The 13124-nt window shown below is 47.6% G+C and overlaps 1 protein-coding gene across 1 annotated transcript; it reads left to right on the top strand.

The window, feature by feature from the left end:
* The first annotated feature begins 11341 nt into the window (after positions 1–11341).
* LOC125512444 (uncharacterized) lies at positions 11342–12365 on the top strand. Its single transcript, XM_048677539.2, has one exon. The coding sequence runs from the start codon at positions 11507–11509 to the stop codon at positions 12095–12097; it is 591 nt and encodes a 196-aa protein (XP_048533496.1). The 5' UTR covers positions 11342–11506; the 3' UTR covers positions 12098–12365.
* Positions 12366–13124: the final 759 nt, after the last annotated feature.

The raw sequence follows: 13124 nt of genomic DNA, 5'->3' as shown, positions 1-13124 counted from the left end.
AGAAAGATATCCCTCTAATCCTCTAAGTGATCACGTGATCCAAATCAACTAAACCATGTCCGATCATCACGTGAGATGGAGTAGTATCAATGGTGAACATCAATATGTTGATCATATCTACTATATGATTCACGCTCGACTTTCGGTCTCCATGTTTCGAGGCCATATCTGTTATATGCTAGGCTCGTCAAGTTAAACCTGAGTATTCCGTGTGTGCAACTGTTTTGCACCCGTTGTATTTGAACGTAGAGCCTATCACACCCGATCATCACGTGTTGTCTCAGCATGAAGAACTTTCGCAACGGTGCATACTTAGGGAGAACACTTATACTTTGATAATTTAGTGAGGGATCATCTTATAATGCTACCGTCAATCAAAGCAAGATAAGATGCATAAAAGATAAACATCACATGCAATCAATATAAGTGATATGATATGGCCATCATCATCTTGTGCTTGTGATCTCCATCTCCGAAGCACCTTCATGATCACCATCGTCACCGGTGCGACACCTTGATCACCATCGTAGCATCGTTGTCGTCTCGCCAATTTTATGCTTCCATGACTATCACTACCGCTTAGTGATAAAGTAAAGCATTACATCGCGATTGCATTGCATACAATAAAACGACAACCATATGGCTCCTGCCAGTTGCCGATAACTCGGTTACAAAACATGATCATCTCATACAATAAAATTTAGCATCATGTCTTGACCATATCACATCACAACATGCCCTGCAAAAACAAGTTAGACGTCCTCTACTTTGTTGTTGCAAGTTTCACGTGGCTGCTACGGGCTTAGCAAGAACCGTTCTTACCTACGCATCAAAACCACAACGATAGTTTGTCAAGTTGGTGCTGTTTTAACCTTCGCAAGGACCGGGCGTAGCCACACTTGGTTCAACTAAAGTTGGAGAAACTGACACCCGCCATCCACCTGTGTGCAAAGCACGTCGGTAGAACCAGTCTCGCGTAAGCGTACGCGTAATGTCGGTCCGGGCCGCTTCATCCAACAATACCGCCGAACCAAAGTATGACATGCTGGTAAGCAGTATGACTTATATCGCCCACAACTCACTTGTGTTCTACTCGTGCACAACATCAACGCATAAAACCTAGTCTCGGATGCCACTGTTGGGGAACGTAGTAATTTCAAAAATTTCCTACGCACACGCAAGATCATGGTGATGTATAGCAATGAGAGGGGAGAGTGTTGTCTACATACCCTCATAGACCGTTCGCGGAAGCATTATATCAACGCGGTTGATGTAGTCGTACGTCTTCACGTCCGACCGATCCAAGCACCGAAAGCACGGCACCTCCGAGTTCTGCACACGTTCGGCTCGGTGACGTCCTCGCCTTCTCAATCCAGCAAGAGGGGCGAAGTACTAGATGAGTTCCAGCAGCACGACGGCGTGGTGACGGTGTTGGTGAAGAACAATCTCCGCAGGGCTTCGCCTAAGCACTACGAAAACTATGACGGAGGATAAACTAGAGGGGATGGGGTTGCCGGCACACGGCTTGGTGTTTCTTGATGTGTCTTTGGTGCTAGCCCTACCCCTCTATTTATATGTTGAGCCCTGGGGTCGAAACTTGGAGTAAAAGCCTCCTCAAAGTCGGTTTCACCCGAAAGGCAAGAGTCCTTCTCAGACTCCAGGGCTAGACGCCAGGGTTGCCGGCGTCTACACCCTAGACGCCAGGGTTCTTGGCGTCTAGCCTCTGGTCTCCGCAAAACTTCCTTTTGCACTTTCCAAAAGCCTCGTGGGCTTCCCCTTTGGCCCAGATAAAGTGTTCTCGTGCCCAAACATTTCGGGAAACATCCGGAATTAGATCAAACACTACTATCCCATATATCAAACTTTATCTCTGGACCATTCCGGAGTTCCTCGTCATGTCCGTGATCTCATCTCGGACTCCAAACAACATTCGGTCATCAACATACATAACTCATATAGTACTATATCGTCAACAAACGTTAAGCGTGCGGACCCAACGGGTTCGAGAACTATGTAGACATGACCGAGACACCTCTCTGGTCAATAACCAATAGAGGGACCTGGATGCCCATATTGGCTCCTACATATTCTACGAAGATCTTTATCGGTCAGACCGCATAACAACATACATTGTTCCCTTTGTCATCGGTATGTTACTTGCCCGAGATTCGATCGTCGGTATCTCAATACCTAGTTCAATCTCGTTACCGGCAAGTCTCTTTACTCGTTCCGTAATACATCATCCCGCAACTAACTTATTAGTTGCAATGCTTGCAAGGCTTGAGTAATGTGTATTACCGAGAGGGCCCAGAGATACCTCTCCGACAATCGGAGTGACAAATCCTAATCTCGAAATACGCCAACCCAACAAGTACCTTCGGAGACACCTGTAGAGCACCTTTATAATCACCCAGTTACGTTGTGACGTTTGGTAGCACACAAAGTGTTCCTCCGGTAAACGGAAGTTGCATAATCTCATAGTCATAGGAACATGTATAAGTTATGAAGAAAGCAATAGCAAAAAACTAAACGATCAAGTGCTAGGCTAACGGAATGGGTCAAGTCAATCACATCATTCTCCTAATGATGTGATCCCGTTAATCAAATGACAACTCATGTCTATGGTTAGGAAACATAACCATCTTTGATCAATGAGCTAGTCAAGTAGAGGCATACTAGTGACACTCTATTTTGTCTATGTATTCACACATGTATTATGTTTCCGGTTAATACAATTCTAGCATGAATAATAAACATTTATCATGATATAAGGAAATAAATAATAGCATTATTATTGCCTCTAGGGCATATTTCCTTCAGTCCGACCTATTAGACATGGGCCGGACTGATGGGCTGTGAAGATACGAAGACCGAAGACTCTACCCGTGTCCGGATGTCCTTGGCATGGAAGGCAAGATTGGCGTCCAAATATGAAGATTCCTTTCTCTGTAACCGACCTATGTAACCCTAGATCCTCCGGTGTTTATATAAACCGAAGGGCTAGGTCCGTGGACATATATCCTCATAATCATAGTCAGACAGGCTAGACTTTTAGGGTTTAGCCATTACGATCTCGTGGTAGATCAACTCTTGTAATACTCATATTCATCAAGATCAATCAAGTAGGAAGTAGGGTATTACCTTCGTAGAGAGGGCCCGAACCTCGGTAAAACATTGTGTCCCCTGTCTCCTGTTACCATCGACCTTAGACGCACAGTTCGGGACCCCCTACCCAAGATCCGCCGGTTTTGACACTGACACCCTCCACCTTGGCCGCCTCCTCCTCTCTCCCACTAAGGCCCAATAAGGCCCATTGACGCCCCAGGGGGTTCCGGTAACCCCCCGGTACTCCGGTAAATGCTCGAACTCATCCGGAACCATTCCGATGTCCAAACATAGCCTTCCAATATATCGATCTTTATGTCTCAACCATTTCGAGACTCCTCGTCATGTCCATGATCACATCCGGGAGTCTGAAATACCTTCGGTACATCAAAACACATAAACTCATAATACCGATCGTCATCGAACGTTAAGCGTGCGGACCATACGGGTTCGAGAACTATGTAGACATGACCGAGACTCATCTCCGGTCAATAACTAATAGCGGAACCTAGATTCTCATATTGGTTCCTACATATTCTACGAAGATCTTTATCGGTCAAACCGCATAACAACATACGTTGTTCCCTTTGTCATCGGTATGTTACTTGCCCAAGATTCAATCGTCAGTATCTCAATACCTAGTTCAATCTCGTTACCGGCAAGTCCCTTTACTCATTCCGTAATGCATCATCCCACAACTAACTCATTAGTCACATTGCTTGCAAGGCTTATAGTGATGTGCATTACTGAGAGGGCCCAGAGATACCTCTCCGACAATTGCAGTGACAAATTCTAATCTCGACCCATGCCAACTCAACAAACACCATCGGAGACACCCGTAGAGCATATTTATAATCACCCAGTTACGTTGTGACGTTTGATAGCACACTAAGTGTTCCTTCGGTATTTGGGAGTTGCATAATCTCATAGTCATAGGAACATGTATAAGTTATGGAGAAAGCAATAGCAATAAACTAAACGATCATAGTGCTAAGCTAACAGATGGGTCAAGTCAATCACATCATTCTCTAATGATGTGACCCCGTTCATCAAATGAAAACTCATGTCTATGGTTAGGAAACTTAACCATCTTTGATTAATGAGCTAATCAAGTAGAGGCATACTAGGGACACTCTGTTTGTCTATGTATTCACACATCTACTAAGTTTCCGGTTAATACAATTCTAGCATGAATAATAAACATTTATCATGATATAAGGAAATATAAATAACAACTTTATTATTGCCTCTAGGGCATATTTCCTTCATGGGGATTGTCCGGAGGGCGGTAGGCGGCATGTGGCTTTGGTTAGCGAAAAGCTGGCATCCAACGCAGCGTTGCACGAGGTCTTGTGCATCTGCCCGGGCTATGGGCCAAAAGAAACCCGTGCGGAAGGATTTACTTACAAGGGCCCGGGCTGCGGCATGATGGCCGCCAAGACCAGTGTGTATTTCAGCCAAGAGCTGCCATCCCTCGTCTTCGGAGATACATCGTTGAAGGACCCTGGTAGTACTTTTCTTGTATAGTTCTCCTTCATGAACTTTGTAGGCTATCGAACGTCGAACGATGCAGTGGGCCTTAGTCTGATCCTCATGGATCTCATTCCTAATGAGGTAGGCAAGGAAAGGCTCGGTTCATGGGGCAATTACAACCATAATTTCATGGGCCGATGGTGTTATTTCGGTAACTGAGCCCCCGATGATATCGGGACTGTGTTCGGAATCAGGCGGTATGATCGGCTCCGGGTCAGTGCTCCCATTCTCGTCCTACCACACCACGGATGGTTTGAAGAGCCTTTCCACAAAGGTATTAGGTGGGACGGGGTCACATTTAGCGCCCATGCGAGCAAGGATGTCCGCGGCTTGATTACTCTCTCGAGCCACGTGATGAAACTCGAGGCCCTCGAACCGAGCTGATATTTGGAGTACGGCGTTGCGGTAGGCCGCCATCTTCGGATCTTTTGCGTCTAAGTCTCCGTTTATTTGGGATATTGCGAGGTTGGAATCCCCGCGCACCTCAAGGCGTTGTATGCCCATGGAGACGGCCATCCGGAGACCGTGCAATAGGGCCTCGTATTCAGCTACATTATTAGAGTCTGTATACAGTATTTGGAGCATGTAACGAACTATGTCTCCTGTGGGGGAGGTCAAGACGACATCAACCCCCAGTCCGGCTAACATTTTAGAGCCATCAAAGTGCATCACCCAGTTGGAATATGTGCCGTACTCTTTAGGGAGTTCGGCCTCAGCCCATTCGGCGACGAAGTCAGCAACACCTGAGATTTAATGGCTCAGCGTGGTTTGTATGTTATTTCAAATGGTAGGAGCTCAATGGCCCATTTCGCAATCCTGCCGATGGCGTCCCGGTTGTTTATAATATCATTGAGTGGTACTTCGGAAGCCACCGAGATTGAGCATTCTTGGAAGTAGTGTCGTAGCTTGCTGGATGCCATAAAGACTGCATATGCTATCTTCTGATAATGCGGGTATCGGGTTTTGCATGGTGTAAGGACCGTCGATACGTAGTATACTAGTTTCTGGAGTTGGAATTTATATCCTTCCTCTTCTCGTTCGATGACGAGCACCGCACTCACCACCTGGTGAGTTGCCGATATGTAAAGCAGCATTGGTTCACCGACGTTTGGTGCGGCCAGGATGGGTTTGCTTGCTAGCAAAGTTTTTATTTCCTCCAGCCTGGCTGTTGCATCATCCGTCCACACAAAGTGACCGGTGTGTCGGAGCAGGCGATACAGTGGCAACGCCTTTTCTCCTAATCTGGAGATAAAGCGGCTCAAGGCTGCCACGCACCCGGCTAGTTTTTGGACCTACTTGAGGTCGATTGGTGTTGCCAATTGTGAAAAGGCTTGAATTTTGGCTAGGTTTGCTTCGATTCCCCTATTGGAGATAATAAACTCGAGTAGTTTGCCGGCGGGAATGCCGAAAACGCACTTTTTCAGATTGAGCCTTATGTCATATGTTCGGAGGTTGTAGAATGTGAGGCATAAGCCGTCCACCAATGATTCAACATGCTTGGTTTTGATGACTACGTCATCTACGTATGCCTCGACAGTCTTGCCGATTTGTTTTTCCAGGCATGTATGAATCATGCGTTGGTAAGTGGCGCCGACGTTTTTGAGCCCGAAAGGCATAGTGTTGAAGCAGAAAGGCCCATACGGGGTGATGAAGGCTGTTGCGGCTTGGTCGGATTCCTTCATCTTAATTTGATGGTATCCGGAGTATGCGTCAAGGAAACACAATGAATCGTATCCCGCGGTTGCATCAATAATTTGGTCGATGCGAGGTAGTGGGAAGGGGTCCTTAGGGCAAGCCTTGTTAAGGTCTTTGAAATCGACAGACAGGCACCAAGATTTATCCTTCTTTGGTACCATGACCAGGTTTGCTAGCTAGTCCGGGTGTTTCATCTCTCTGATAAACCCGGCTTCGAGTAGTTTGGCCAGCTCCTCCCCCATATCCTATCGTTTGGGTTCAGAAAATCGCCGGAGCGTTTGCTTGACCGGCTTGTATCCCTTCAGTATATTGAGACTATGTTCGGCCAGGGCGCTTGGGATTCCTGGCGAAGATGTCCCAATTCTCACACAAGAACGCGCGTGATGCGGCATCGACCGTCGGGTCCAGCTGCACCCCGATGGAAGCTGTTTTCTCAGGATCCGTCGGGTGGACTTGAAATTTGACTATCTCGTCAGCTGGCTTGAAAGAGGTGGATTTGGGCATTTTGTCAAGAATTATGTCGTCCCTATCCACTTTGGAATGCGGTGCAGTGAGTTCCTTGGCTTCTAGGGCTTCGGACAATGCCTCAAGGGCCAGGGATGCGGTTTTATTTTCGGCGCGGAGTGCTATGTCCGGATCACTAGAAATAGTGATAACACTATTGGGCCCGGGCATTTTGAGCTTCATATACCCGTAATGAGGTATGGCTTGAAAGCGTGTGAATGCATCTCGCCCTAACAGGGCATGATATCCGCTGTTAAAAGGAGCCACCTGGAAGACTATCTCTTCGGACCTATAGTTTTCTGGTGTGCCGTATACCACATCCAGCTTAATTTTCCCCGAGCATCTTGCTTCCCTGCTGGGAATGATTCCCCTAAAGGATGTATTGCTCTGCTCAATGAAACTCATGTCCATTTGCATTTTATTGAGCGTGTCCTCATAGATGAGGTTCAGTCCGCTGCCACCGTCCATTAGCACTTTAGTAAGCCGAAAACCGTCCACAATGGGGTTGACGACCAGAGCGGCTGGTGCCCGGACTGAGCGGGATCTTGGTTCGTCATTGGCATTAAAAGTAATTGTTGTATCATTCCAAGGGTTTATTGCTGCTACATGGCAGACTTTGGCAAGGTCGCGAAGCGCTCGTTTGCGCCAATTATTTGATGAGAAGGTCTCAAAGATTGTGAGTACTTCGGGATCGTGTTCTGAAGAGTACTTTTATGGTGTAGTATTGGTGAGGATACCCTCACCGCTCTTGGCCACCCGTCGGAGTATCCAACATGCCCGTAGGCAGTGAGTTGGTTTGGTATTCGGCATCGTATGTATTTGACAGGGCCTGTCGAGCCATTCTTCGAAGACAGTTCTGTGTCCCGTAAAGGGCTTGAATTTCTTGTCCACGGGATGATTATTAGGTGCCCCGTGAGGGGTGCACCCTTTTTGCCCGTCCGGGAGATGGCTTAAAGGCCTGAGGTTCCCAGCGGGCTGTCTGAGTTTTCCACGCGCTTTCCATTACGCAGTACTTTTGTACTATGCGTGCCAAATCTGCAAAGTGCAGGACACGACGACGATTGAGGGCATTGAGGATTCCCTCGTCCGTACAGTTGTTGCGAAATACTGAAATTGCGTCGTCATTGCGGCAATCCTTTATCTTGTTTTTAACAAGGAGGAATCTAGCCCAAAAGTGGTGGACTATTTCTCGAGACTGCTGCTGCACATGCATTAGGTCGCATATGTCCGGAGAGCCGGAGTTGCTTGGAGAATATTGCTTGTGGTGGGTGGGTGGGTTCAAATTCGCACCTTGACCCACCGTTGAGTCCGGAGCTTGAAGAATTTCCGAGGTTACCAGCCCAGGACCCAGAGTGTCTGGGGAATTCTCAGGCTTGACGCCCGATTTTGTATTCGGAGGACAGGGAGTGTCCTCTCGAGGGTGGGTATCCTGTTCTCTGGGTTCGGAAACATAGTTGGTTCTCAACATAGGGGAGGAGTTATTGTCAGCCTGTTCCTCCACAACCGCTACCTGATGGGTGACCGGCGGAGATTTAATTTATCTCTGATCGGGTTTAAGCCCAATCCGATCATAGTCAGTTGAGACTCCCAGGGCGGCGATGCGATCTAGCAGTTTGTTCAAAGACGATAGATCTGCCGGGTCCATCTTGTCGGAATATTCGGGGCTGAAGCGAAGGGGATTTTCGGTGACTTGGGGGGTTGCCTTCGTCTTAATGGTCGGACGGGCACCCACAGTGAAGTCGCCGAGCCGAAGGGTTTGCCCTGGAATTAGGGCTCCTTCCGAAGTGATTCTGTCATTGATGACAAGGCGAGCCATTGATCCTTCAGTTGACGTTACAGAGGAACTCTCAATGAAAGCACCAATGTCGATGTCAAAACCGGTAGATCTCGGGTAGGGGGTCCCAAACTGTGCGTCTAAGGATCGATGGTAACCGGAGATAAAGGACACGATGTTTACCCAGGTTCGGGCCCTCTTGATGGAGGTAATACCCTACGTCCTGCTTGACTGACTTTGATGAGTATAGGGGTTACAAGAGTTGATCTACCACGAGATCGTAATAGCTAAACCCTAGATGTCTAGCCTATATGATTATGATTGTGATTGCCTCTACGGACTAAACCCTCCGGTTTATATAGACACCAGAGGGGGCTAGGGTCGTACATAGTCGGTTTAAAGGGAACGGAATATTCATATCCGCACGCCAAGTTTGCCTTCCACGCAAAGGAGAGTCCCATCCGGACACGGGGAAAGTCTTCTATCTTGTATCTTCATGGCCCATTAGTCCGGCCCATGTTGCATAGCCTGGACGCCCGAGGACCCCGTAATCCAGGACTCCCTCACTTAGCTTTGGATTCAATCTCGCGGTGTCCTTTCCCAGTGACAGTAGGGGCAGCAAGGCACATATTGTATTGTTGCCATCGAGGATAAAAATATGGGGTTTATATCATATTGTTTGAGTTTATCCCTCTACATCATGTCATCTTGCTTAAAGCGTTACTCCGTTCTTATGAACTTAATACTCTATGTGCATGCTGGATGGCGGTCGATGTGTGGAGTAATAGTAGTGCGTTTCGATCTACTTGACATGGACGTGATGCCTATATTCATGATCATTGCCTTAGATATCTTCATAACTATGCGCTTTTCTATCAATTGCTCGGCAGTAATTTGTTCACCCACCGTAATACATGCTATCTTGAGAGAAGCCACTAGTGAAACCTATGGCCCCCGGGTCTCTTTCTTATTATATTGTATCTTTTATTTACATCGCATCTTGTTTACTATTTTGCAATCTTTACTTTCCAATCTATACAACAAAAATACCAAAAATATTTACTTTACTATCTTTATTATATCTCACTTTTGCGAGTGACCGTGAAGGGATTGACAACCCCTTTATCGCGTTGGTTGCAAGGTTCTTGATTGTTTGTGCAAGTACTAGGTGACTTATGCATTGTCTCCTACTGGATTGATACCTTGATTCTCAAAACTGAGGGGAATACTTACGCCACTTTGGTGCATCACTCTTTCCTCTTCAAGGGAAAACCAACGCATGCTCAAGAGGTAGCATGGAGCGTACGAAGGAGCATGTCCTGAATTTCAAGGGATCGATCAAGAGATATCCGTGTTGAACCGGAAGAGGGCACGTGGGCGTTTGATGTTGGTGGGCGACTTCTTTGCCCCGGATGCCCTATTCGTTGATAATTTTCGCCGGCGCTTTCGGATGCGGAGAAATGTTTTCGATCTATGATGGTATCCGGGCCTATGATGACTACTTGACCTTGAAGAAGAATGCCATCAGAAAAAATGGATTCTCCGGTTACCAGAATTGCATGTTTGCATTGAGGATGCTTGTCTATAACACGGTCGCGGATTCATAGAACGAGCACCTCCGAATGTCTGAAAGCACATGCGAAGTTGCCATGGTGAGGTTTGCTCCTGCGGTGGCTAAGGTGTTCGGGCGACAACACTTGAGAGAACCAACTATTGCAGACACCGAAAGACTCATGGCGATGCCTGAAACAAGAGGGTGACCAGGTAATGCTCGGATCCCTTGATTGAATGCACTTGAGATGGAAAATTGCCCATATGCTCTACAAGGATAATATTAGTGCTATGTTAAGAAGCCCACCATCATTCTTAAAGCAGTTGGATCACAAGATTTATGGATTTGGCACACTTTCTTGGCATGCCTGAGTCTCACAATGACATCAACATGGTGCATATGACTTCATTGTTTGTTAGGTTGATTGAAGGGTGAGCTCCCCGTGTAACTATACTGTCAATGGTAATGACTACAACATTGGTTACTATCTGATTTATGGTATCTATCCTCAGTAGGCGACCTTCGTCAAGACCATCTTTGAGTCAGTTGGTGAGAAAATAACTCACTTTGCCCAAAGACAAAAGGGGCTAGAAAAGGATGTGGAGAGAGCACTCCAACCCATTTTCCAGTTGTTCGAGAAGTTAAAAAATATGGGACCCTAGGATCTCATGTGAGGTGATGACAACTTGTGTCATCACGTACAACATGACTGTGGAGGATGACAATGAAGGAGCTGCCGGAGATATGGATTCTGAGAACGTGAGTGACCCCATCCAACTTCTAGCTCAGAATCTGATCATGTTTGAGAAGTTTGTCCAAATGCGTCAACAAATTAGGCATTGAGCATCTACGGGTGGTTAAAAAGGATTCAAGTTCCACTATTTTATTTAGAAACTTATTAATGTTTGAATTGTACTCCCTTCGTATCATATTATACGTCGTTTAGCAGTATTTTAAATGTAAACTGTACTTTATTTTGAAGTATTGCGGACCTTAAGAAAAAAAGAACATATAGTACCGAGTCCGGGACGGTGTTGTTGACGTCTTGTGTTCAAGAAAGCGGACTTCAAACTAACCGCTTACCACGACACGTGGCAGGAAGACAGAAAACGCAACGGACACGGGGGACGAACCACCGCACCGCTCCCGGTTTCGGGTCCGCCTTCCTCTCCAATCCAGCTTTCGCCTCACGGCCTACAAGAACCGGCCCCTCTCCTCCGTCTTCCCCTTTCCTACCTCCCCTCGCCGCGCCGCGCCAATCAAACCCTCGCCGCAAGTAAGAAATCGAGGGGCGAAATCCAAAACCCCGCCAGCCAGCCGCCCACCCACCCGGACCCGCGGCCATGGTGGTCTACACGCAGGAGCACGTCTACCGGCACCCGTGGGACCGCGTGACGGCGGCGGCGTGGCGCAAGTTCACGGACCCGGCCTCCCGCACGGCGCTCTCCCACGTCGCCGACGTGCACACCCTGCAGCGCCGCGTCGACACGGCCGCCGGCCGCCTCCACGCCGCGCGCTCCATCACCGTCCGCTCCCCGCCGCTCCCCTTCATCCTGCGCCGCCTCCTCCCGGCCGCCGCCGCCTCCCCCTCGGGCGCCGCCATCTGCCACTGCGTCGAGACCTCCGTCGTCGACGCCCCGCGCCGCGCCATGGACGTCGTCGTCCGCAACGTCAGCCTCCGCGGGATCATCGAGGTCGAGGAGCGATCCACCTTCAGCCCCCACCCGGACCGCCCCGACGACTGGACGCAGTTCAGGCAGGAGACCACGATCCGGTGCCGCCCGCTCGCCAAGCTCGCCGCCGTCGCCGAGAAGGTCGAGACCCGCTGCGCCGAGAGGTTCCTGCAGAACAGCGCCAAGGGGAGGGAGGTCGTCGAGCGGATCTGCCGCTACCTCGAGGCCGAGGCCGCCGGTGCCGCGCCTTCCGCCGTCTGATCCGGCCTGGTTTGTGCCCCCTCCCTTGGTCGTTCTGGATCTGATCGAATCGAAGGTTTCGCTGGATCTGTGCTGCGGCTGAAGACCCAGGCCTCGCATCGAGGCCCTTTTTTGTTTGTTTTTTTAATTTCATTTTGTTTTTGTATATGAGCTGAATCCTGAATGGAATAAAGCTTGTGAGCATAGACTTCATTGCTGTGTTGTATGTGGAGTAACCCTCTTTTGCGCATATTCTTGATGAGCTACATTCTGATCTGCAACTCTGAAACCGCTGCATCTTATTGCGCTAATTTGACAAATTGGGTTAAATGTTAACCCTGCTGTTGTCATGGGCTATCTGTGAAGGGGCTATTCTATTCTGTGACATGTTGGTTATTGAATATGGAAGATGAGTAACTATGCGATTTAACATAGATGTGTTAGTAGAAATCTATCTATGGCGCAGTTGTGCTTATACCTTTGACTAATCTAGAACTTGTAGTATGCTCATGTCCCTAACAGCAAATAAGCCTGCAGCTCCTTGGATGCCTAGAAAGATTATGGCAGTGGTTGATTCATCTTCTGTTCTTGGCCCAATATAACTTGACTTGGATAGACCATGGACAGATTTCATGTCTGTTTTCATGGTTGGTAAGTAGTTATGTTGAATTAGTTTAGTTGATCTCCTTGAGTTCTCGCAATTAAGAATTAAGATAGCTTGGAGTTCTTTTAAATGCAGCCTGCCTTGAACAAAAAAATGTTGAGGCTGCTTACTAGCTTCTGTGAGAATGATCTTTGTGCTGTGGTTTTATTATGACGTGTTTCTTTACTCCTGAAAAAACCAATGTATTCTGTCCGCTGAATGCTTATAATTGGGCATTAGAGTGACCTGAATTTAGTTGCATAGTTTCCCGGAGGGATGAAAATATAATGTGTTGTGAGATGTTTGGATCTCAACAATAATAAGGATTACATTTAGCCGTCCTTTTATACTCGTACATGTCTATATCCTTCCCAACTAGATGCAGCTTCTACTTTCTTGTGATGA

The sequence above is a fragment of the Triticum urartu genome, chromosome 6A (genome assembly GCF_056163025.1).
Source record: "Triticum urartu cultivar PI428250 chromosome 6A, HENAU_Tu73, whole genome shotgun sequence".
In the NCBI taxonomy this organism is placed as follows: Eukaryota; Viridiplantae; Streptophyta; class Magnoliopsida; order Poales; family Poaceae; genus Triticum; species Triticum urartu.
Note: the sequence above shows the minus strand (reverse complement) of the source record. Positions and strands in the feature narration are given on the sequence as shown.

Coding starts and splice junctions, on each gene's coding strand:
- LOC125512444 (XM_048677539.2), top strand. CDS start 11,507: ATGGTGGTCTACACGCAGGAGCACGTCTACCGGCACCCGTGGGACCGC.